This window comes from Musca domestica, unplaced genomic scaffold, assembly GCF_030504385.1.
Source record: "Musca domestica strain aabys unplaced genomic scaffold, Musca_domestica.polishedcontigs.V.1.1 4, whole genome shotgun sequence".
Taxonomy (NCBI): domain Eukaryota; kingdom Metazoa; phylum Arthropoda; class Insecta; order Diptera; family Muscidae; genus Musca; species Musca domestica.
In genome coordinates this window covers 9,923,208-9,949,519 of record NW_026712328.1, presented here as the reverse complement: position 1 = coordinate 9,949,519, position 26,312 = coordinate 9,923,208, and the positions used below count along the sequence as shown (strand labels likewise).

Sequence of the window (26,312 nt, the reverse complement as noted above, 5' to 3'; positions counted from 1 at the left end):
ATACCAACCATCATAGACACAATGCAAATAGCTCTGCTAAATTTTGGCCCTCTACGTCAAATAATGTGGGCTGTATCGTGATTTCAACAGACAGACGGACAGACAGACGGACAGACAGACAGACGGACATCGTTAAATCGACTTAGAATTTTATGCTGATTATGAATATATATACTTTATGGGGTCTAAGACGAATATTTAAGGATGTTACAAACGGAATGACAAAGTTAATATACCCTCCTTTCCAAGGTGGAGGGTATAAAAAAACGGAAAAAAATCTAGAAAGTTTGCATATTTTCTATACATGCTGCTATATGGTTGCCATACCAAAATTTTCAACTTTGATTAGATATGGAAATAATCCGTCCAATGAGAACTCAAAATGCAAAATTCATTGGGACTTCAATCAGTGAAATACCGAATATGAAGAGGCACTGTAATATGCGGACAATACAAAATAGTGAAGTTAATTGAAAATATAGTAAGAAAAGGATTCATATACTCGGAAAATTCTTCCAACCCTTAAAAGTAACCATAAATCATAGATAACGTTATACGGGCACTATGCGCTATCGTCAGTAATTACACTGCGCCGACAATCTTGGGGTTAGGAATATTTTCGGTTGGTAAATAAAAATCCCAAAAGAGGGGTACCCGGATCAAACTTTTTTAGAGTCAAAAGGTCGCAAATATTTTTCCCTATTCTCCGCAAAAGTTACGATAATGTTTTAAATTTGATAGTTACATGAGGAATCATTTGTACAAAATATGTATCAGGTTGGTGATATAGCCTACTTTAAATTCCTCAAATGTTATTAATTTGAGATTTTAGAAAGAAAAACAAATTAAGAGTATAGGACCATGCTTCATTATAACTCTTATGTGAAGGTATTCGGTGATTTTAGCTATTACAAGGGTTTTGGTCACATTTTTCAATTGTTTTTGCCCTTATTTGGCATCTAGCTTCTGGTAAAAGACCTTTTCGCGGAAATATTCCAATGTCATTGTTTCGGAGTATGGCTCATATAGAAGTACCTCCTGATTTTACCTATTTCGAGGGTTTTAATTATATTTTCGAATCGATTTGACTTAAAATCAGTGTTTAATGTACTTTGGGGGTAGAGAACCATCTTACATGGGCCTATTATAAACAGTTAATGTATACTTTTTAATATATATATTATATTAATTAGGGTTTTAACTCTAAAACTAAAACCTCTTACTTAAAAATAGGATCAGGTTTTTTAAAAGACGTATTTATTTCTATTTAATCGAGCCATAATTTATACTATACGAGTCATCATTTATATTTATACTAAAAATGGTGCCACTTATGTGAGCCAGATGTGTGAATTATTATGCTCTAAAAACTATGCATTAAAGACTAAAACTTCGGGCCTGAAATAGGATTAAGCATATATATATTGGAGCTACATGACCCGATTCTCTCCAAATTTGATGTCTAGACTGCATTCGGTCGGATGTACAGAAACCCATGACTTTTGGATAGATATTGGCTATTTGGTGTACAATTAACCCGAAATCGGTTGAAGATATATATGGGAGCTAATTTCAAATCTGATCCGATTATCACCAATTTCAATAGGGTTCGTCCTTGGGCCAAATGACCTGCATTTTGTTCACAAGAATACATGCGTCCGTCCATGGACGGACTGACATGCATAAATCGACTTAAAAGTGATTCTATGAATGACCTAAAAAGTAACTATGGGACTATCTCGCTTCCTTCTCCATGTTACAAACAAATGCAGAAAGACATAATACTCTTACCACCATGTGGTGTAGCGTATAAACACTTGAAAAACCTATATGCCGAGCGTGAAGGAAACTGCATTTTTTAAGTTAAGTCGCATTTCTTTTGCAATTAGAGAATTCGAGGTAGCAATCGTATCCTCAATTAAATTGTTGTGTAGTTTTTTACTGTTTAAAATCATATACCAATCTGAACCGATTGCAAAAAAATCCGTTACACATTCCATATTTAATGGAAGTTGGTGCGTCAAATATGTGAAATCAGCCGAGAATATATATGGGAGCTATATCCAATTTCTAATTAAATTGTCGAATTTATTGTTGTAAACAAATTCCGCCACATATTCTGGATTTTATCGAAATCGGACATACATATCGTTTTTGGTGCATAACATATATGATATCGGCCAAAATAGATAGATATGGGAGCTCTACCCAAACCTCAACCGATTTCAATGTAATTTGACAAATTTTTTTTTGGTACCAAAGTTTGTCTCTCTGACCGAATTTCATTCGTTGTATGTCCGATACACATCGCGTTGGGTGCATCAAATATGTAAAATCGGCCGAAAATATATATTGGAGCCATATAATTTGGCAAACAAATTGTCAAAGTATCAAAAAATGCTGATCCGACTGAAGAGATAGTTGATTATGCGATTCAAGGTATGTTTTTATTGTCATATAAGATTCGAAAACGTGTAGGTTTTCAAAAAGTTTCTTGTAATTGTATTTACGCTTTACGTGTGTAATATTTGCTATGCGTTTTCCTTTTTAGTTAACCAAAACCTATATCATACGCACATGTATTTGGCGATATCTGCTTCGTACGCGCATGACAGGACTTTATTATGACGTAGAGAATTGGTTTCGAATGACATGTAGTTCGCTAACTATTAGTTTATCAAGCCGGAATATTTTCACATACATTAACGGCGTATAAAATTGCCAACACTATAGGAACTCTTGCATTATTATTACTCTAAAATTAAATACAGACCTCCGCAGGGAATTAATAAAACAATTATAAGTGAAATCCCCAATCCACAATACGCTGAGAGGAGGGCAAAATATAAATTGAAGACTTTTTGTAAACTAAATAGACAACATTACTCAATTTCGTTTAATATACAGAACAGGATAATAATGGCGTTTCTCCTGCATATATATGTAATCTCAACAATTTGTTTCTGTCTTATATGCGGAACTAAAGATGGTCAGTATTTAATACGAAAACATACAAATGTCATAAAGCTATTGCTAATAAAATTGTCGTTTTCTATGTTTTCGTATGTATTAATAAGAGTCTTAAAGTAGGTTGAAAATGCAATTAGTAATTGAGCGGAGCTAAATTATAGAAGAGAAACTTATAATTAAAAAAGTTATGTCTGTTTGCTAAATATTCTTAAGTAATGTTATGAAATGCTCTCTGTTTACTCCTAAGTTCAATAAAACAAAGATAATTTAGTGAGCGAGTGTGTTCCATGGTGAAAATTTTCAGTATAATATTTTTGTGTGGATATAAAAACAAACAAGAATTACATTATTTTGCCTGACAAAATCTGATTCTACCATTGTCTTGCAAACATTTTAAAAGATTCGTTTCCATTAAAATTCTAATCCGCTGCCGTTGAAACTTCGAACTTAACTACAAAATATTGGAATTTAAAAAATGCAAAAAATGCAAAAATAGTTTTTTATACATTTAGAATACATACAAAGCTTATATATCAATTGAGCATAAATGGGATGTGTTTTCAAAGGAGAATCAAAATGGCATATACCTGAGACCTTCGACATATCGAAAATCAAGGTCAATTTAATTAAGACACAGAGGAGACGATTTTTTCCCTTTCTGCCAGAATTTGTCTAAAGAGGCACATCAGAAAAATGAAGCATTTAAATATATATCACTAATAATAAATTTAACCTGTGTTTATGTGTCCTTTTTCAGAACAATGATATTTACTATATATTCAAAGTTCGGACGGGCTAAACATAGCACTTTTTTGTTTTGTTTACATGCATTTACCGTATGGTAAATATAAAACACATCCGCAAATAACAAAAACAACTTTATATATTCCGTTACGTATTTTAAAACATATCATTTTGTACTTTTATTACTTTGTCTGCTAAAATAACTTCTTTCTTAAAGCGTTTTCTTAAAAATATTATAGTCCAATCCAGGAGGCTAAATAAATGTTACATTCCGCCATTATGGAGGGTAGAATAAGTTTGTCATTCCGTTTGCAAATCATCGAAATAATTAATTTAGACCTAATAATGTACATAATAATATATTTCGTTAATGACTCTAGTCACATTTTTACGGAATTTTTAAAAATAGGCAATACTCTGTACTATGTCATACGTTTTACATACCGTCCTATTCGGTACCTCTCGATATTCCACATTTTGATATTTTTAATTCTTACAAAGTTGTAAATTGTTATTTGTATTGTCTGGAAATCGATATACAGTAGTTTTTCGATTTCACCACATAGTGCTAAGGGTATTATGTCCGTGTGCGTTTGTTTGTAATAGGGAGAAGGAAGCGAGATAGACCCATAGTTACTTTTGATATAGATCTGAATTTAGACACAGTCTCAATACAACTGTATCCCCTATATTCGGTATTTTGATGATTTTTGTCACCCTTTTGATAATTTTAGCTACAATTTTCACTGGTATTATCTCGTATTTGGAATTTGGAGTTCGCAATGGTTATTACTCCCACAAACAGAAAATTGCCTGTGCAGATCATCGTCTTCGCATAGTCCCATATGTGATTTTTTCTTGTTTTTCTTTCTTTCTTATTCCGAGGTTGAGTAGACATCAGTATCGCCTCGCTCACTCTTTCATTCAGTAAACTACCCTAATTTTGGTTCTGTGCTTTTTAAAGCTCGTTAAATCCCGAATTTGTTAAACAGATGTTTCGTTAAATCGGAACACTACTATATAATAGGCACTTATTTATAGTCTTTGTAGGACTTAGTTCTAGAATATGCACAGCCAGATATTTAAATGGAATTGTCTAAACATTTCAACTTGACAGTGGGTTCATGATTTTTTTATTTATAACTAACATTCCGGAAAAGCCAACATTTCCCTGTTAAGTATTTGGCGGAGTCGATAATAATATTTGTTATTTCCTCAAATTACTTTCTTTCAAGAATGTATTTTCTCTTAGATTATAATCGAATTCAAGAAGTAACATATATTGTTATACCCCCACCATACTATTATTATACCCTCCACCTTGGAAAGGAGGGTATATTAACTTTGTCATTCCGTTTGTAACATCCTTAAATATTCGTCTTAGACCCCATAAAGTATATATATTCATAATCAGCATAAAATTCTAAGTCGATTTAACGATGTCCGTCTGTCTGTCTGTCCGTCTGTCTGTCTGTTGAAATCACGATACAGCCCACATTATTTGACGTAGAGGGCCAAAATTTAGCAGAGCTATTTGCATTGTGTCTAGGATGGTTGGTATTGAAAATGAGATATATCGGTCCACGTTCTGGTATAGTCCCCATATAACGGTACCTTCCGATATTCGGTATTTTGACGATTTATGCCACATTTTTTCACGGATTTGTCTGAAAATTGGTATTTGTAGGTCATAACGGGTCCCTGAGCGTGTGGCAACATTGCATGTATAGGTCCACGTTGTGGTATAGCCCCCATATAAAGGTACCTCCCGATATTCGGTATTTTATTTTTTTTGCCACGTTTTTTCACGGATTTGTCTAAAAATTGGTATATGTGGGTCATAATGGTTTCCAGCTCCGGTGGCGAAACATTGCATGTATGGGCCCATGATTTGGTATAGCCCCCATATAACGGTACCTCCCGATATTCGGTATTTTATTTTTTTTTGCCACATTTTTTCACGGATTTGTCTGAAAATTGGTATTTGTTGGTCATAATGGGTTCCAGCTTCGGTGGCGAAACATTGCATGCATGGGTCCATGATTTGATATAGCCCCCATATAACGGTACCTCCCGATATTCGGTATTTTGATGGTTTTTGCCACATTTTTTCACTGATTTGTCTAAAAATTGGTATTTGTGGGTCATAATGGGTTCTAGTTCGTGTGGCAAAACATTGTAATTATAGGTCCACCTTTTGGTGTAGCCCCCATATAACGGTACCTCCCGATATTCGGAATTTTTATGGTTTTTGCCACATTTCTTCTAATGTTTCTTTTACCCTAAGGTGGAGAGTATTAAAAGTTTGGCCCGGCCGAACTTAATGTTTTTTTACTTGTTGTTATATTAAGTTTGTTATTCAGTTTGCAATCCATCGAAACAAGCAATTAAGACTTTACAAATATAAATATTTTTTAGGTATATAAAGGTCGTAATGCAATGTACTTTTAATGTTAGAAAATTGTCCAAACAAGTACACATTTTCCCCTACGTAAAATTTAGTATTAAAAGTTCGTCATTGAAAGGGTATTAAAAGTTCGGCCAGGCCGAAATTAACGCGTTTTCACTTTTTCTGTAGTCAAATTTTGGTTCACCTAACTCCAACACAAACAAAACGAAATGCCAAAGTAGACAATCAAAAAATATCAATCGTTCATTCACAAAATTTGAGCTAAGTAAAATATTGTGTTTGAAAATTGATATTTCACACAAAATGTATGGTCCATTTCATCCGCTGTGTTGTGTCGATCCCAATAGGTGCGCTTCTTCTCTGGTCTCAACATCCAAAACCAACGGACGCAATCCTTTATAAAAATAAACAAATTTTCTTTGTATAGGTGAAATGAGCTTTTACACCCAAACGAAAAAAGTAAATGAACCGAAATAAAAACTTGATTGTATGGGTAGCAATTGCTTGTCTGCCTTAAACAAAAGTTCTGTGAACCGGCTATTAATCTGTTAGCCAGCACTCACTTCCCTAACTGTACTGACGCGGTTATTAATCGGCAAACCGATCAATCGTATCGTAACTATTCGGCTGGGGGCCTAAATCTGATCGACAGAATTGTAAGCATATCCAAAATTAGGTGGACCATAGACACATTCAAGCCTTTTAAATAGCCCCGATTCGTCGACATTATTCCCGCCATGTTACAGTATATCTCGGCATCAATATCTCCAATTCTGTCATACTCCCCATGGGAATTGTATCCGTTTTGGAAGCGGTTATGACCAAAACAAACCGGACATAATCCCCATAATTGCAATGGGGATTATGTCCGGGCACCGACATGTCACCTCCAAAACCAACGGACGAAATCATATTTAAAAAATAAACAAATTTTCTTTTTGGAAACATGAAAATGGTTTAATATTATTAATGTTTTTATTGTGTTGTGGGTCATTGCTGTAGTCTTTTGAGTCCATCTTTCTTAGGGCCCGGTAAAAAATGTAATGAAATATGTAAAATGAATATTTAATGAAATATTAGGAATTAGTTAAAACTGTGAGACTTTATTTATTTAATTGTTTTTAGAAAAGTTGCTGTTGTTTACAACAAACAGAAACGCCCTGCAATTAAGAAAAATTAAAATGCTAACTTGAAAAAAATTACTCATTTTTAACACTATATCTGAAAAATTCGAAAGTACCAACGAAACGTTGGGTAAAAACATGATTTTTTTTTATTTTCATTGAAAACCGTTATATGGGGACTATACGAAGACGTGGACCTGCATAAAAACATTTTTTTCATAGGCTGTAGTATACATTACGAACTTCAAATACGAAATTTGAAATAATTCCGGTAAATAATGTCGCTAAAATCATGAAAATACCGAATATCGGGAGGTACCATTATGTGGGGGCTATACGAAAACGTGGACCTACAAGGGCTATTTACGAACTGAATTTGCCTACTGGTAAACTATGCATGTATGCAAAATTTTAGCCTTCTATCTAAATTCGTTCGAAAGATAGCGTGATTAGAAAAGACAGACGGACATCTCTAGATCGTCTTAGAATTTTACGCTGATCCAGAATAAATATACTTTGTAGGGTCTATTATAAATATTTCGAGGAGTTACAAACGGAATTACAAATTTAATATACCCTCCATAGAATGATGGAGGGTATTAAAATAAGTATAATAAAATAAACAAGTAAAAAAGTAGCTAAGTTCGGCCGGGCCGAATTTTTAATACCTTCCACCATTTGGTAGGGGGTTGAAAATTTTAAAAAACTTCTGGAAACTACCACTTAAATGAAAACTGTTAATGAAGACTATACGAAGACGTGGTACCGCTTAAGAAAATTTTTGTCATTGGCTGTAGCACTCATTACGAACTTCAAATACCAAATTTGAAACAATTCCGGTCAATAATGTCGCTAAAATCAAAATACCGAATATCGGGATGTACCGTTATATGGGGATATACGAAAAGGTGAACCTATATACATTTTTTCATAGGCTGTGGAACCCGTTACCAACTTTCCCAAGATATCCCAATACCGGTAAAAAATGTTGCTGAAATCATCAACATACCGAATATCGGGAGGTACCGTTATATGGGGGCTATACGAAAACGTGGACCGACATTGTCCATTTACGAACTTAACCTGCCTACTACTATGCATGTATGTAAAATTTTACCCTTCTATCTCAATTCGTTCGAAAGTGATTACAACAGACAGACAGACATCGATAGATCGTCTAAGAATTTTACGCTGATCCAGAATATATATACTTTGTGGGGTCTATTATAAATAATTCCGGTAAATAATGTCGCAAAAACATCAAAATTCCGTATATTGGGAGGCACCGTAATAAGGGGGCTATTCAAAGACGTGAACCTGTATGAGCAATTTTCAGTTATAGAAACTACAAATTGTAAATTTGCGACATTTCCGCTAAAAATTGTAACACAAATCATAAAAATACCGAATATCTGTAGGTACGGGATGTTTCTTACTTAATGGAAACATTTACTGCAAATTACAAATACTTAAAAATTGTAACAAAATTGTTCACATTTTTGATGGCGTATTTTTATTTGAATTTTGCGATTTTATCCATTTTTCAAAAGACTATTTTGAATTGGGGCGAATTGTCACATTTAGTCCAGCAGTTCTTTAGTATAAGCCTACCAACAAATATCATGAGACAACATTTTTCAATAATTTAATCTTGCAATATGAAAACCTTTTAAAAAGCGAAATAAATGCGTAAAAGATAAACTGAATAGCTAACATCAGATCAATATTACGTAAGTTTTTCCTACTTTTTCGGAAGATAGAAAATTGCACCTAAGGATTTTGATATAAATAAAACCGGATGACACATTTTTATCAATAATTTTAATACGAATCAAACAAGGCATATTACAGAGGTAAGAGGGTAAAACTTCAAAATAAAAATCGTACACAGCCGTTGCATTGTAAAATTTTGAATAATGCTAAAGTAGGAATTGGGAGGGAAAGTTTAAGAGTGTTTCAAACTAAGATGAAGGATATCACAATTTAGTGGTTGTTAATACAAGTAGTTGTTGTGGAGCGCACGGGGTTTAAATATCCATGAAAAACTTAATTTATTCAATAGCATCATATCAACATGCAAATAATGGTACAACAATGTGTTCGAGTAGAACTGAAATAAGTTTGAAGGAACTGACTTGTTTTTGCAAAATTGTTAGGCTTCATCCCATTTTCTAATACGATTTAGCCCTGTCCGTCCGTCTGTTGTAATCACGCTAGAGTCAAAACGAATTAAGGTATTTTGTCTGCAGGCAGATCAAGCTCAAATAGGGGCTATATCGGTACTCACCATATTCTGAATTTTGATGATTTTAGTTACATTTTTCAATGGGATTGTGTGAAATTCTACACAAGGAGTTCTTTGCGAGTACTTTACCCCCTGGAAGAGGATTGTTCATATGGGTTCACGATATCGTATAGCCCCCGAAATTCGGTATTTTGATGATTTTGGCGACATTCGCGGGAAATTCTTTCAAATATCGTATTTGACGTTCTTAAATTGTACTTCAGCCTATGACAAAAAAAAAATTGCGTATGATGGTAAACGTCTTCGTACAGGCCCCATATGGTATTTCCCGATATTCGGTATTATGAGGACTTCAGGTTTATTCTTAACTGGAATAGCTTCAAATTTTTAAAACAAATTATTTCAAACTGGTAATGTGTACTACAACCTATGTCAGAAAATCGTTCACATATAACGGGAGGTGCTTTATTCGGTATTTTGATGATATTAGCGACATTTTTTACCGGAATTGTTTGAAGTTTCGTATTTAAAGCTCGTAATGGGTACTACAGCCTATGACAAAAAATTACTTTTGCGGGTATTTGGTGGAGGGTATTAAAAGTTCGGCCCGACCGAACTTAGCTGCTTTTTATGAAGGAAAAATAACAATGTTTATAGGTGAACCAAATTGATTTGTGTTAAAAAATCGTGCTTATATACAGTCGCTCACATTTAAAGTCGGGCAATAGAATGATAAAAATTGTAGTTGTAACATCTTTAATATTATGAAAGAAAATACATATCTGTTTTTTTTCTATTTTATCACAAGAGTACTATTATGTTCTAAGATCCGTTATAAAATGCATGCTAGGGCTGAAGTGAGAAAAACCTATTTTACTATTTCACATTGAAAGTCAGCAAGCAATGTTTGCAGCAAGAAAAACGGTAAATTTGCCGCTATTTTTGCGATCTCTCTATTTGTTTCCAAAACTTTTGATCATTGTTATATGTCAAGCATTGAGTGAAGTCTATTAGAGATTATTACACAATATTAATAATAATAATAATAATTAATAATATTAAACAGTCTACCTTGGAGGAGCGCAAGATAGTTATAGAACAGTATGAAAAAGGAAAATCTCAATGTGAAATATCGGAATTGGTCAACAAAAGAAAATCAACAGTACATGATATAATCTCCAGATATAAGGAAATGGATTAGTTGCAAATAAACAACGCACAACTCGACCACAGAAACTATCTTCCAGGGATGAAAATCTGGTTTTGAGAGAAGTTAAGAAAAATCCCTTTGTATCTACGACAAAATTAACTGCAATTGTCAAAGAAGCTTCTGGAAGGCAGGTTATCCCAGAAACAATAAGAAGGCTTTTTCAAAAAAATGACTTTCATGACCAAGTTGCAAGAAAAAAACCCCTTATCAGCAAGAAAAATCGAAATTACCGTCTTGAGTTTGCCCGTCAATATATGGCCAAAGATTTTGCGTTTTGAAGCACGGTAAGTACTGACAAAAATTCAAAATTCAATGGTTTTGAATGTCGGTTTTTAGGTATTATTTACTGACGAAAGTAAATTTAATTTATATGGATGTGATGGAAGAGGCAAAGTATGGCTGAAAACAAACCAAGAATTTGAGAAAAACCATCAAACATGGTGGTGGGTCGGTTATGGTTTGGGGGTGCATGGCGGCCTCAGGTGTTGGCAAATTGCACTTTATCGATGATATAATGAACAAACATGTTTATTTATCGATTCTAAAGACAAATTTGATGGCAAAGGTCCGGAAACTTGGCATTGAAAGGAACTTTCAGTTCTATCAGGACAACAACCATAAGCATTCAGCTCTTGATGTTAAGACTTGGCTGTTGTATAATTGTCCAAAAGTGATCAAAACGCCTGCTCAAAGTCCTGATCTAAATATGATTAAACATTTATGGGATAAATTAGGTCGCAGGATGCAGGATAGGCTTTGTACATCAAAGCAACAGCTATAATCGGCTACAAGGTGTCGAAAATCAGAGGGGTGGGCAACAAAGTATTAATTTATTTAATTTCTTTTAAATATGATCAAATTTTATGTACTGCCCGACTTTCAATGCGAGAATAAAAAGAGTCCTTATTTTAGTTTAGCCTATATGTAATTTTTATCCTGGAACTTGCAGTATATTTTTGTTTTAAAATAAATGTGAGCGACTGTATGTGAACAATAAATATGGTTGTGGCTGATCATACTTACTTTTATAGTATACATTTACTTCATGTTTTTTAGATTAATATTTAGAATTGAACAAACAAAAAGTACATTAATCTTTAATATGTGAAATCAAAAATTAAAAATTCAGCCGAGCCTGGCTGTGGAATTTAAACCGCGGACCCCGGTGTACAGCCAACCAGGAGTTGCCGTCTCAACGTTCAGAGCCATTAAAACGTCTTCCTACAGCAGCATTATAACAGGTGGAAGCAATGTAGTTGTAGAAGACAAAAAGTCCATCACTACAAAAACCAACTTCCCTTTTCAGGTGTTAAATTCGTATATGCTTAATCGCAATAAGTTCGAAATAAATATTACTTTCCAAAGAACGGCCCTAGTAAGCGTGTGTGATAGTGTTTACCTGGCTTTCCTTTTCACTGCAAATTTCAGGGATGCCAAGTTGGTGGTTTTACCGCAACTTTTTGTGATTTTTTACACATGAAGCCAATGTTTAAAAATTGTAGCGATTTTCTGTTTTAAATCGCTACAGTATCGACTTAGGCTGTTTAAGGTAGTGTTTGTAACTATTTTCACGCAAAATTGTTTGTTGTTATCACTTTTAAAGTAACGGATCTAAGGCCGTTACAAAGCCCAACGGACCAAAGCCTGAATAAGGTTGGACAAGAAGACTACTTTTAACAATAATTTGCAGGACTCTTATCATTCGTTCAAAAATGTCGTTTATATCGGCAATATATCGAATATTCGATGATACCTTAAAGTTTATTATATACATTGTTGTGCATCTGGAAGTAGAAATCGTTACAAATTCTAAATACCAAATCCGTGATTAATTATTTCTAATACACTTGTTTAATGGCCCTCCGACGGAAATTTAGAGGTGTTATAAGGCCAAGGTCGGGATATAATCATTTAGAAAATTCATTGATAATAAAAAAATTAAAAGAAAACATTAAGATCGGCCAGGCCGAACTTTTTTAACCTTCACCTTTGAGTAATGAAAACATTTTTAGAGCAGTGTTGGTATCTTTGTTCGGGATACTGTAGTTATATTTTTTAAATAACGTTTATTTGGAGAAAGATGATAATGTTTACCAGGGGGTAAGGCAGGGAATACCTAGGTTCCTGAACAAAAATGCCAACACTGTTATTAATAGACAAGGCACGGTTGACGAAGGAGTTTTTGTTGCAATAGTCAAAAACCAACTTACTTGGTTATGCTTTTTCTTCATGTAAAACGAAAGCATAACAAGTGGAGAGAGATGAAAATGTTTATAAGTGCTGTTGTAAGAATTATAAGATTTTCAACACAATATTAGTTTAGTTCCCCTTCTATTGAGCTTAGGATCTCGTCACTTGGGTAAAACAAGTTTTTTTTTGTCATAGGAGTTATTTTTAAATTTATTCCTGGGAAAAATATCCCAGACAAAAAACAAGGGAACTGATGAGGATTTGTGGCTCTTTCCGAAACCTGCCTTATTCCCTGCCTTACCCCCTGGTAAACATTACCATCTTTCTCCACTAATAAACAAACGTTGTTTTTATAAAAACAACAATAATGGGATTAAGCCTGACTATTTGCAACAACGAAAATATTTTTATATAAAAGAATCTGAATTCAAACGTGTTCTACTTTGAACTTCAAATACCAGTAAGTCCGTTTAAATAATGCTGTTGAACTTTTCAAAAAACCATGAAGCGGATGAGGCCGTTATATGTGGGCCATACCAAAAGTGGAACCTCCATAGACAATTTTGCACTTCAATGATCTTCCTAAATACCAACTTTGAAACAAGTTCGTTGCTAAATGTGACTAGGATTATCAAAATACCGAGTATCGGTGCAATTTCAGTTGTTTTGATTGTTTATCGCTTTTCGCTTCCTTTAACAATTTCGTTTGTCATAAAGTTTTTTTCAACAGCACGCGTTCGGTTTCGGTTTTTAAGTACTTCTCAAAAAAGTTTAAAAATAGTACATGAATAAAACAGCAAATTATCAGTGACTATGAAAACAAGCTATCTCAGAAAATGATTTCCGAGAGATATTTCATAAATATATTTGTGATTTCTCGTATAAAAGTCGGCTTTATGAAACTGGATCAGTAGTAATGGTCTATAACGGATGAAGGGCGTGAAAAAATTCAGCCCGTTCAAATTGTTACAGAAATAAAAAAACAACCATTTAGGAGTTTAATTGACTTGGTGAGTGATCTATCATTGGATATAAGCTCGATATCAGTGCGTAGGCAAGTAGTGGTAGCTGGTCTGCATGCCCGTAAACCATCAAAAAAGCCATTTATTTCTGGAAAAATCGAAAAGGCAGGATGGCTTTCGGAAACGATAATATTAATTGGAATCCTGCTCAATGAAAACCATGTTATTCTGGGATGTGTCTAAGTTTAATATTAAAGGCTCAGACATGAAAACTTTTACGGTGAGAAGACCAAAAAATGAAAGACACAATCCGCAGAGTTGGAAGGAAGTTTTGGATTGGATTGTTTACAAAGATGTGTTGGACATCACGTTCTTCCTTTATATATATATATATATATATATATATATATATATATATATATATATATATATATATATATATATATATATAGTTAGCGGCGTGTCTCCCTTATCAATTTTTACCAATTTTCTGTTATGCAGTATGCACTCCACGCAGTTTGCTATGTGTTGGTTTACCTTTCTTTCCAGCTGTGGAATATAGAAATCTTGGCGAATCGTATGCATCGTCTTTTGAGTGCCTGTGTGACCAAGATTGTGGCCATTTCGAATTATTTCCTTTTCCATACACAGCTAAAACATCTAATCCACAAACCTGCTTGCAAATCAGTTGATATTTTATATTTCGCCCACTGCTGATAAAGGTTCGTCCTGTTCTTGCGCCTTAAGAATTTGCGCTTGTATCTCAGACGTTACTAGCATGACTGGATAACGACTTAAACTGTCCACATGCTTCATCCTAACACCAGCGCGATGTTCTATGTTGTACGAAAAATCTTGCACATACATTAGCCACTGTACAACTTTTCTTGGGACATCTTTTTTCTTTGTTGTCATCTTAAAAGCAGCACAATCAGTAATTAAATCAGAATCTATACCCATTAGATAATGACGCAACTTTTTAGTAGCTAGATACACAGCCTTAACTTCCAAAAAGTAGCTGTGCATCTTTTCCTCTTGTGAAGACGTTTTCTTGCTCCAATAAAAAACGGGGTGCCACTTATTGCCATGTTGCTGTAAGAGTGTGGCGCCGAACCCATCCTTTGACGCGTCTACATGCAGTTGTGTCTTTGCGTTTTGCTTATAAATGCGCAAAACCTGTTCCTCCATAAGAGCTGAATTAGTTGTTGTATTGCCTGCATCTGCATACCTTGTATTTTGAACTCCACATCATTTTTGAGCAACTGCGTTAACGGCCTAGCGATTACAGCATAGTCTTGGATAAACTTTCTAAAGTATCCTGTTAAACCCAGAAAAGCTTGAACATCTCTTATATTTTTCGGCGTAGGGAAGTTTTCAACAGCTTTTACTTTCTCCCGGCCCGGCCATACATGTCCACTTTCGATTTCGTGACCAAGAAAAGAAATTCTCTGCTTTAAAAACTGGCATTTACTCCAATTAATTTCCAGCGCGTACCTCTGTGCAAGTTGCAACACAGTCTGCATATTCAACATACATTGTTCAACTGAAGCTCCAAAGACAACGATATCATCCACATAGATTTCCATAATACCTTCGTTTATCAGCTGACGGAAAATATAGTTGACGAAACGAACAAAAACAGCCGGCGAATTACAAAAACCAAATGGTGCTTTATTAAATTCGTATAAACCTTCTTTAGTAACAAAAGCCGTAAATTTGCGACTTGCTCCTCTATTTCGACGTGGAAAAATCCATTTTTTAGATCCATGACTGTAAAGTATTTGGCACTCTGCATCTTCTCGAGAACTTCCTCCACCACTGGTACTGGAAATCTGTCCTTCAGCACAAGAGAATTTAACTTGCGATAATCAATGCACACTCTGTAGCTACCCTTTTTTTATACCCTCCACTATACTATGGAGGGTATATTAACTTTGTCATTCCGTTTGTAACTCCTCGAAATACTCATGACAGACCCAACAAAGTATATATATATTCTTGATCAGCGTAAAACTCTAAGTCGATTTAGCGATGTCCGTCTGTCTGTCTGTCTGTCCGTCTGTCTGTCTGTCTGTCTGTTGTAATCACGCTATCTTTTGAATGAATTGAGATAGATGGCTAAAATTTTGCACACATGTTTATTTTTCCAGTAGGCAGGTTAGGTTCGTAAATGGGCCATGTAGGTCCACGTTTTCATATAGCCCCCATATAACGGTACCTCCCTATATTCGGTATTTTGATGATTTTAGGGACATTTTCACCGGCATTGTTTCAAATTTGGTATTTGAAGTTCAAAATGGATACTACTCCCTAAGACAGAAAATTGTCTGTGCATTTCACGTCTTCGTATAGCCCCCATATAACGGTACCTCCCGATATTCGGTATTTTGATGATTTTAGCGACATTATTCACGGGAATTGTTTCAAATTTGGTATTTGAAGTTCAAAATGAATACTACACCCTAATATAGAAAATTGTCTGTGCAGGTCCACGTCTTCGTATAGCTCCCATATAACGGTACCTCCCTATATTCGGTATTTTGATGATTTTAGCGACATTACTCACCGGAATTGTTTCAAAATTGGTATTTGAAGTTCGTAATGAATACTACAGTCTGAAATAGAAAATTGTCTGTGTAAGTCCATGTCTTCGTATAGCCCCCATATAACGGTACCTCCCGATATTCGGTATTTTGATGATTTTAACGACATTATTCACGGGAATTGTTTGAAAATTGGTATTTGAAGTTCGTATTGAATACTACAGTCTAAGATAGAAAATTGTCTGTGCAAGTCCATGTCTTCGTATAGCCCCCATATAACGTTACCTCCTGATATTCGGTATTTTGGTGATTTTAAAGACATTATTCACGGGAATTGTTTCAAATTTGGTACTTGAAGCTCAAAATGGATACTACACCCTAAGACAGAAAATTGTCTATGCAGGTCCACGTCTTCGTATAGCCCCCATATAACGGTACCTCCCTATATTCGGTATTTTGATGATTTAAGCGACATTATTCACCGGAATTGTTTCAAAATTGGTATTTGAAGTTCGTAATGAATACTACAGTCTGTGACAGAAAATTGTATGTGCGGGTCCAGATCTTCGTATAGGCCCCATATATCAGTACCTCCCCATATTCGTTATTTTGACGATTTTAGTTACAATACCCACCGAAATTGTTTGAAATGTGGTATTTGAAGTTCGTAATGGATGCTACAGCCTGTGACAGAAATTTGTCTATGCTGGTCCAGGTCTTTGCACAGCTCCAATTTAAAATTTTCCAAATTCGTTTAACTTGTTCTTAGCTAGAACGACTTTGCTTGCCACCTCGGACGACGATTCACGAATAACACCCTGCTGAAGCCATTCATCCACTTGCTTACGGACAACTTTTTGTTCTGGAGCAGACAATCGACTAGGACTTTCTCGATATGCAATGTTCGTGTTATTGGGTACAATACTTAATTTTATCGGACAGCACAAAGGATCATTAGTTGGGTTATAATTCTCTATCATCTGCGTAACTGCATTAACATATTTTGAATCAACATCCAGTTCAACGTTGGAGCCTAACACATTAAATACGCTGTAGTTTTTTCATCAACATTTAGATTGTGATCTGCATCATCCATCGGCGTAAATTTATACCCATTCGCATTCAAAGTAATGGTAAACTTTTGCAAAAAATCATATCCGACAATAGCATCCACATTAAGTTTTGCATCAGGAACAACCAAAAATTGATGATCGGTTTTTAAACAATCAACCTCATCAGATGCTGTAAATTCGCCCAAGACTGCTATACCAATATTGCCCAAACCATACAATTTTGCAAATCATTTACGTAGCAAACGACTATTAAATTTTCTGTCATACATTTTCTTAGACATCAACGAAACGTCAGCTCCTGTGTCTACCAAGCATCCTATTGCTGTTCCATCAATGGTCATTTGTTTCAAGCGACATTCGTTTCTTATAACACTGATGTTCTGCTTTACGTTTTCACAATGTTTTGACATGTGACCTACGCCGTTGCATTTAAAACATTTTGTTTCACTTTTGCATTCTGCTCTCTTATGTTGCGACGATCCACAGTTGTAGCAATGTTGTTGTTTGCGTGCGTTAATCTTCTCTGCCTCTCCTTGTCCTCTTGTTTGGTTGTTTATTTGTACTGCCGGTCGTTTTTTCTGCATTGATTTATTTTTTGCTATTGCCTCCACCAATTCGTTACGCTTTCTCAGCTCTTTGAACTTTGCTGCGCTGTACATAGGGAATTTCAAATCATCACTCAGCTCCAAGCCGTCGACGATGTACGTTATGACTGACCCTTCCTCTATTTCTCCGAGTGCTGCTATTTTACGCATATGCAACACATACTCATGAAAATTCTCTTCTACTCGTTTTTTGCGGCTTCGCAAACGCTTATGTACTTCTGCGCTACTCAAATCCTGATCAAATTCCTCTGTGAGTGCTGCACAAAGTTGGTGATAATTGTTTCCATAAATAGTTTCGCCGTTCCTATCATCTTATTTCGGGCATTTACATATTTTTTTTTTTCGTTCAGTTCGTAGGCTGCTGCATTTTCCTCGAAATTCTGCAACCAATGACGAACTGGAATAGACACACCACCATAGTCAGGCACAACTTTTCTCAATAGAAACGGATTTGTTTTCCCTGTTTACGTTGCACTGCTCAAACTTGCCAGTGAGTGCTCTGATTAGTTCTGTTAGTTCGCTGCTGAACCACGCACGAACGTTTTTTGTACACTATTGCTCGCTGTTTCGGTATATGTGTATTGCGTTATACCTCCGCTCTCTTCGCCTCTAGTCAACGTCTCAATCCCCTCTGTCACATTCGTTGCTTCTACCACTTCGAGTTTTTTCTGCATGTTTTTTGCGTTCTTCTTTTTCGCTGAATGTAACATTTTACTTTCACAACTTTGTAACGTATATTTCTTCTCTCTTCTTTTGTCTATTGTTTTTCGGCTGAAATCAATCGCGGTTGAGCCCCCATGCAAGAATGGCTGATGCCTTTTAGTTATATATTTATTTAAAAAGATAGAATTGAATGAAGTATTTATACATTAATAAAATAGAATGATGATTGAGGTTTTATGGAAGTAGAGAAGAATAAATGACAGCTGCTGCTTCGGCTTATATATATATATATATATATATATATATATATATATATATATATATATATATATATATATATATATATATATAGACGCGTCAAAGGATGGGTTCGGCGCCACACTCTTACAGCAACATGACAATAAGTGGCACCCCGTTTTTTATTGGAGCAAGAAAACGTCTTCACAAGAGGAAAAGATGCACAGCTACTTTTTGGAAGTTAAGGCTGTGTATCTAGCTACTAAAAAGTTGCGTCATTATCTAATGGGTATAGATTCTGATTTAATTACTGATTGTGCTGCTTTTAAGATGACAACAAAGAAAAAAGATGTCCCAAGAAAAGTTGTACAGTGGCTAATGTATGTGCAAGATTTTTCGTACAACATAGAACATCGCGCTGGTGTTAGGATGAAGCATGTGGACAGTTTAAGTCGTTATCCAGTCATGCTAGTAACGTCTGAGATACAAGCGCAAATTCTTAAGGCACAAGAACAGGACGAACATTTATCAGCAGTGGGCGAAATATAAAATATCAACTGATTTACACGCAGGTTTGAGGATTAGATGTTTTAGCTGTGCCAAAATGTATGGAAAAGGAAATAATTCGAAATGGCCACAATCTTGGTCACATAGGCACTCAAAAGACGATGCATACGATTCGCCAAGATTTCTATATTCCACAGCTGGAAAGAAAGGTAAACCAACACATAGCAAACTGCGTGGAGTGCATACTGCATAACAGAAAATTGGGAAAGCAGAAGACTATTTACACTGTATTGATAAGGGAGACACGCCGCTAACTACTCTGCACATTGACCACTTAGGCACACTTGATTCTACGTCGAAATTCTACAAGTACATATTTGCTATGGTGGATGGTTTTTCCAAATACGTCTGGTTATTTCCAACCAAGTCAACGGACACGCAGGAGTTTTTGAAGTATATGCGTTTTTGGGTCACAATATTCGGTATTCCACAAAGAATAATCAGCGACAGGGTTCAGCATTCACATCAAAGGAGTTTAAAGAGTTTTGCAAAAGCGAAAATATCGAACACGTCGAAACAACTACCGGAACTCCAAGGGGCAATGGACAAAACGAGAGGGTGAACAGAGTGATTCTCTCTGTTTTGGCGAAGATGTCAGCAGCAGAGCCGTCAAAGTGGTACAAATACACATCACAAGTACAACGAATTATTAACTCACATGTCCATTCGTCTACGAAGTATACCCCCTTTGGAGTCATGTTTGGGGTGAAAATGAGAAACAATAATGATGCCAAACTGGGGAAAATGCTGGAAGAAGAAATGTTAAATGATCTGCAGGAGAATCGCAATCAAGTTCGAGCAGACGCTAGGTTGCAAATAGAGAAAGCACAGTCAATGTACAAACGAAACCACGATAAAAAGGTAGCGGATTTGGTGGCAATGAAGGTAACACAATTTACAACGGGCAAAAAACTGGGTAACAAATACATGGGTCCATACGAAATTACTAAGGTGAAGCGAAATGGACGTTATGAAGTAAGAAAAGCTGCAGAATTCCAAGGCCCAATCCAAAGATCAACGAGCGCAGACCATATGAAGTTGTGGCGCTACATGGGCAGCTGCGAATTTGACTCTGGTGATGAGTCATCTGAGGCAGATGATGAGCAGGATGACCGAGTGTAAAGTGCCAATTTTCTCATCGAGTCTACATGGCATAATAATAAGCATACCTGAAGAAACAAAAAGTATGTATAGTAAGAAGTAAGTTTGAAATAGATAGAATTTGGTATTTCCATCAATGTGATTGTCGTTTCCATCATGTCGAGTTCACGAAGAACTTATTTGCGACGTAGATGGCTATATTAATTTTGCTGTAGTTTTCTAATATTTTAAAATACTTCCGGAAACTTAAATGGAGACTATTCGAAGACGTGGACCTGCTTTTACCATTACGAACTTTAAATACGAAATTTGTTACGAATAAAATAAATAATGTCGCTGAAATCATGAAAATACTGAATATAGAGAGCTACCGTTATATGGGGGCTATACGAAAACGTGGACCGTGATTATGACAGACAGAAGGGCATCGATAGATCGTCTTACGCTGATCCAGAATATATACTTTGTAGGGTCTATTATAAATATTTCGAGGAGGTACAAACGGAATGGCAATGTTAATATACTCTCCATACTATGCATAACAAATGACATACATTACAAACCAGACAATACTGATTCATATGATCGCAGCAATATCAAGCGCATATTTTTGATCGGGGACGTATGTTTTATACCCTCCACCATACATAGTGTGGAGGGTATATTAAGTTCGTAATTCCGTTTGTAACTCATCGAAATAATAATTTAAACCCAACAAAGTATATACATTCTTGAACACCGGAAAATTCTGTTGTAATCTACAACTAAAGTCAAAACGAATTAAGATAGGAATCTTATATTTTATACAGATCTGTTTTTTGTCTGCAGGCAGATCCAGTTCGAAGATGGGCTACCCCCTGAAAGAGAATTTTCTATATAGGTCCACGATATCGTATATCCCCCATATAACGGTGCCACCAATATTCGGTATGTTTGTGATTGTAGCCACATTTTCAATAGAATTGTCTGAAATTATACACAAGGAGTACCTTGCAAGTACTTTAGCCCCTGAAAGAGAATTGTCTATATAGGTCCAGGATATCGTATATCTCCAATAAAACGGTGCCCCCGACATTCGTTATTTTTGTGATTTTAGCTACATTTTTCAATTGAAATATCTGAAATTCTACGCAAGGATTTTCTTGTGAGTACTTTATTCCCTAGAAGAGAATTGTCTATATATGTCCACGAAATCGTAAACCGCCTATATAACGGTAATATGGGATATTTTAATGATTTCAGCCAAATGTTGTAATTGAATTGTCTTAAAATCCACACAAGGGGTTCCATCTGAGTACTTTTCCCCCTAAAATATATTTATCTAAATAGATCTACTTTTAAGTATAGCGCCCATATAGCGGTAGCCCCAAATATTCGGTATTTTCATTATTTTGGTGGCATTATTCCCCGGAATTGATTCAAATATCGTATATTAAGTTCGGAAATATCGGAAAAAATACAACCTAGGATACAGATTATTTATGCCCACGGAGGATCACGTGTTCGTATAGCTCCGATTCATTTGATCGGTATTTTCCGACGGATTTTTTTTTTTTTGAAATTTCTCTAGTTTCTTCCAAATGATGGAGGGTATAAAAAGTTCATTTTTTACTTGATAAAATTGTAAGTAAGTAGCATTATCTTCGACGTCATTTAGGATATAGTAATTTGTTTTTATTGGGTCTAGGATGGTTGGTACTAAAAATGATGTATATAGGTCAACCATATAGTATAGCCCCCATATAGCGGTACCTTCCGATATTTGGTATTTTCCACGGAAATTATTATATAAATCCAAATCTGTATAAATCCACTTTTTACTATAGCCCCATATAACACTACCTCCAGATATTCGGTATTTTTATAAGCCACATTTTCTAACGGATTTATCTACAATTTTTTATTTCTATAGCTTCCATATAAAGATATATTCCGATATTCGTTTTTATTACCTACACCACAAGGTGGTCAGGGTATTATCTTTGTGCATTTGTTTGTAACAGGCAAATGGAAACGAGATGACCCATAGTTCCTTTTGATGATCTTCATAGAATCACATTCTGAGTCGATTTATGCATGTCCGTCCGTCCGCCTGTTCATGTATTTTTGTAAACAAAGTACAGTTCGCATTTATTGCCCTATCCAGATGAAATTTTGCACAAATTATTTGTTTGGCCCAAGGACGAATCCTATAGAAATTGGAGATAATCGGTCAAAATTTAGATATAGCTGCCATATATATCTTCGTCCGATTTGCCTTTTATTGTGCACCAAACGTGCAATATCAGTCCGAATAGCAGGAATTTTACACGTACGATCAGATTGGCCTTGAAAATAAGTATGCCAAATTTGATCGAAATAGGTTCAGATATAGCTATAGCTCCCATATATATTGTTCATCCGATTTATTATTTTTGTCCTTCGCAGCCGTAATATGCACTCTGTAACAACAATATTTGTGGAAATATATCAAATACAGCTCAGAAATACATTTACTAAATTTCATCGAGATCGGTTCAGATTTGGATATAGCTCCCATATATTACTTCGTCCGATTTACCTTTGATTGCGCACCAAACGTCTAATATTTGATGAAATGGATGAAATTTGGCACTTACGACCGAATTGAGTCTAGAAGCTAGTATGTCAAATTTGGTGAAGATCGGTTCAGATATGACTATAGCTCCCATATATACTGTTCATCCGATTTGTTATATTTGTTACCCACAGCCGTAATATGCACTCAGTAACAACGATATTCAGGGAAATATATCAAATACAGCTCAGAAATATCTTTTAAAAAATTTTATCGTGATCGGTTCCGATTTGGATATATCTCCCATATATATTTTTATCCGATTTCAAATTAATTGTGCACCAAATGTGCAATACAAGTCCGAATTTAAAAGATACAAATACTTCTGCCTATTTAGTCCTTTGAACTTTAAATTATAATTATTATCATAGCGTGTATGATTGAATTTTCCCATAAAAACTTTTAATTGTTATGCGGAACTCTACTAAATTAGCAAAGTAGTGTAGGGTATCATAAAGTCGGCCCCGCCCGACTTTAAGACTTTCTTTACTGGTTTTATTTTGGTGATGAAGTATTAAAGACTCGAAATGTTATTATGTCATATAACTGAAGGCTTTAACCGCATTATCCAACAGATCTCACTGGTTTTTTGCAGTTTAAAGTACAATACGATTTGAAAGTTCGGCCCGGCGGAACTTAATGTTTTTTATACCCTACGCCACAGTGGGGTACAGGGTATTACATCTTTCTTCATTTGTTTGTAACGTGCGAAAGGAAATGTCATATTTATGCATGTTCGTCTGTCTATCCATATTGGTGAAAATCGATTTAGAATTGGATTCCGCCACCCATTTATTAGATAGAAAAAATGGACTATGGGATTTGTATGGGAAACTCCTCCAAAGTATTGTAATATTTAGTCGCACCTCGAAGAGCCCCATTGTTTTTACACATACAACAACAACGCTCTTTTAAAACTATAAAAGAGGAAAGTACAAAGCTGACTTTAATGTATAATTATTAAAAAAAATATAATAAATAAATTAAAAATGTGTTTGTGTAAAGAATTGTGTGACACCTCCAAATTTTATTAGTTTTTATTTTTGTATTGTTATATATATATATATATTGTTTATAGTATTTTAGTATATATTGTTTAATAGTATTTTAGCTACAATATCCAGAATTAGAATAATGTAAAACCAAAAGACATTTTTATACCATATATTGTGAAATACGAAATAAACACGATTTTTAAATGTGTAATGTAATGTGTAAAAATTACATTAAATATAAATAAAAAACATTAAATATTAAAATAAGAGCATTGCATATTGGGTCCAATTCCATTTTCGCCTGTGAAATGGGTTGATAAAAAGTTTCTCAAATACTGAAAAATCGATGGTTCCGAGTTTCTGATAAAGTGGTTGTACTTATTGCGAGTTTGAATTACCAAATTTGAAAAAAAGTGGTTGTACTTATTGGGAGTTTGAAATACCAAATTTGAAAGAAATTCTACTAAAAATGTGGCCAAAATCACGAAAATGCTAAAAATTTGGAGGTGCTGCTTTATGAGTGATGTGAAAAATAATGAGTCTATTTCAGCAGTCTTTTGCCACAGAAAACAGAATCTACATACCGAATTTTTGACGATTCCCCGGAAAAATACCAAATTGCAATGTATCACGGGTTTTATGGGAAAACGTGAAACTATATAGCCTATGATCTTTCACAGGAGGTAGAAATAATACTAATTTTGGGACAAATCCATGGAAAAATATGGCAAAAATCATCCAAATACCGAATATAGGGTGGTACCTTTAAATGGGGGCTATACAAACACGTGGACCTACACATAAAATGTTTCGCCACCGGAGCTAGAACCCATTATCATCAACAAATACCAATGTTTAGACAAATCTGTGAAAAAATGGGGCAAAAATCATCAAAATACCGTATATCAGGAGGCACTGTTATATGGGGGCTATATTAAACGTGGACCTATACATACAATCTTTCGCCACCGGAGGTAAAGCCCATTATGAACTACAAATACCAATTTTTAGATAAATACGTGAAAAAATGTGGCGTCGAAATAAATAGCTCCCATATATTACTTCGTCCGATTTACCTTTGATTGCGCACCAAACGTCTAATATTTGATGAAATGGATGAAATTTGGCACTTACGACCGAATTGAGTCTAGAAGCTAGTATGTCAAATTTGGTGAAGATCGGTTCAGATATGACTATAGCTCCCATATATACTGTTCATCCGATTTGTTATATTGTTACCCACAGCCGTAATATGCACTCAGTAACAACGATATTCAGGGAAATATATCAAATACAGCTCAGAAATATCTTTTAAAAAATTTTATCGTGATCGGTTCCGATTTGGATATATCTCCCATATATTTTTATCCGATTTCAAATTAATTGTGCACCAAATGTGCAATACAAGTCCGAATTTAAAAGATACAAATACTTCTGCCTATTTAGTCCTTTGAACTTTAAATTATAATTATTATCATAGCGTGTATGATTGAATTTTCCCATAAAAACTTTTAATTGTTATGCGGAACTCTACTAAATTAGCAAAGTAGTGTAGGGTATCATAAAGTCGGCCCCGCCCGACTTTAAGACTTTCTTTACTGGTTTTATTTTGGTGATGAAGTATTAAAGACTCGAAATGTTATTATGTCATATAACTGAAGGCTTTAACCGCATTATCCAACAGATCTCACTGGTTTTTGCAGTTTAAAGTACAATACGATTTGAAAGTTCGGCCCGGCGGAACTTAATGTTTTTTATACCCTACGCCACAGTGGGGTACAGGGTATTACATCTTTCTTCATTTGTTTGTAACGTGCGAAAGGAAATGTCATATTTATGCATGTTCGTCTGTCTATCCATATTGGTGAAAATCGATTTAGAATTGGATTCCGCCACCCATTTATTAGATAGAAAAAATGGACTATGGGATTTGTATGGGAAACTCCTCCAAAGTATTGTAATATTTAGTCGCACCTCGAAGAGCCCCATTGTTTTTACACATACAACAACAACGCTCTTTTAAAACTATAAAAGAGGAAAGTACAAAGCTGACTTTAATGTATAATTATTAAAAAAA

At 35.0% G+C, this 26,312-nt stretch overlaps 1 protein-coding gene across 4 annotated transcripts in view; it reads left to right on the top strand.

Moving 5' to 3' along the window:
- The first annotated feature begins 2,663 nt into the window (after positions 1-2,663).
- LOC101896953 (hemicentin-1) overlaps positions 2,664-26,312 on the top strand; it is a 1,222,160-nt gene continuing 1,198,511 nt past the window's right edge. For all 4 annotated transcript variants that reach the window (XM_059126810.1, XM_059126809.1, XM_059126813.1 and 1 more), the window contains exon 1: positions 2,664-2,989. In XM_059126810.1, the coding sequence (XP_058982793.1) occupies positions 2,920-2,989 (70 nt within the window). In that variant the 5' untranslated portion in view covers positions 2,664-2,919. The remainder of the gene's footprint in view (positions 2,990-26,312) is intronic.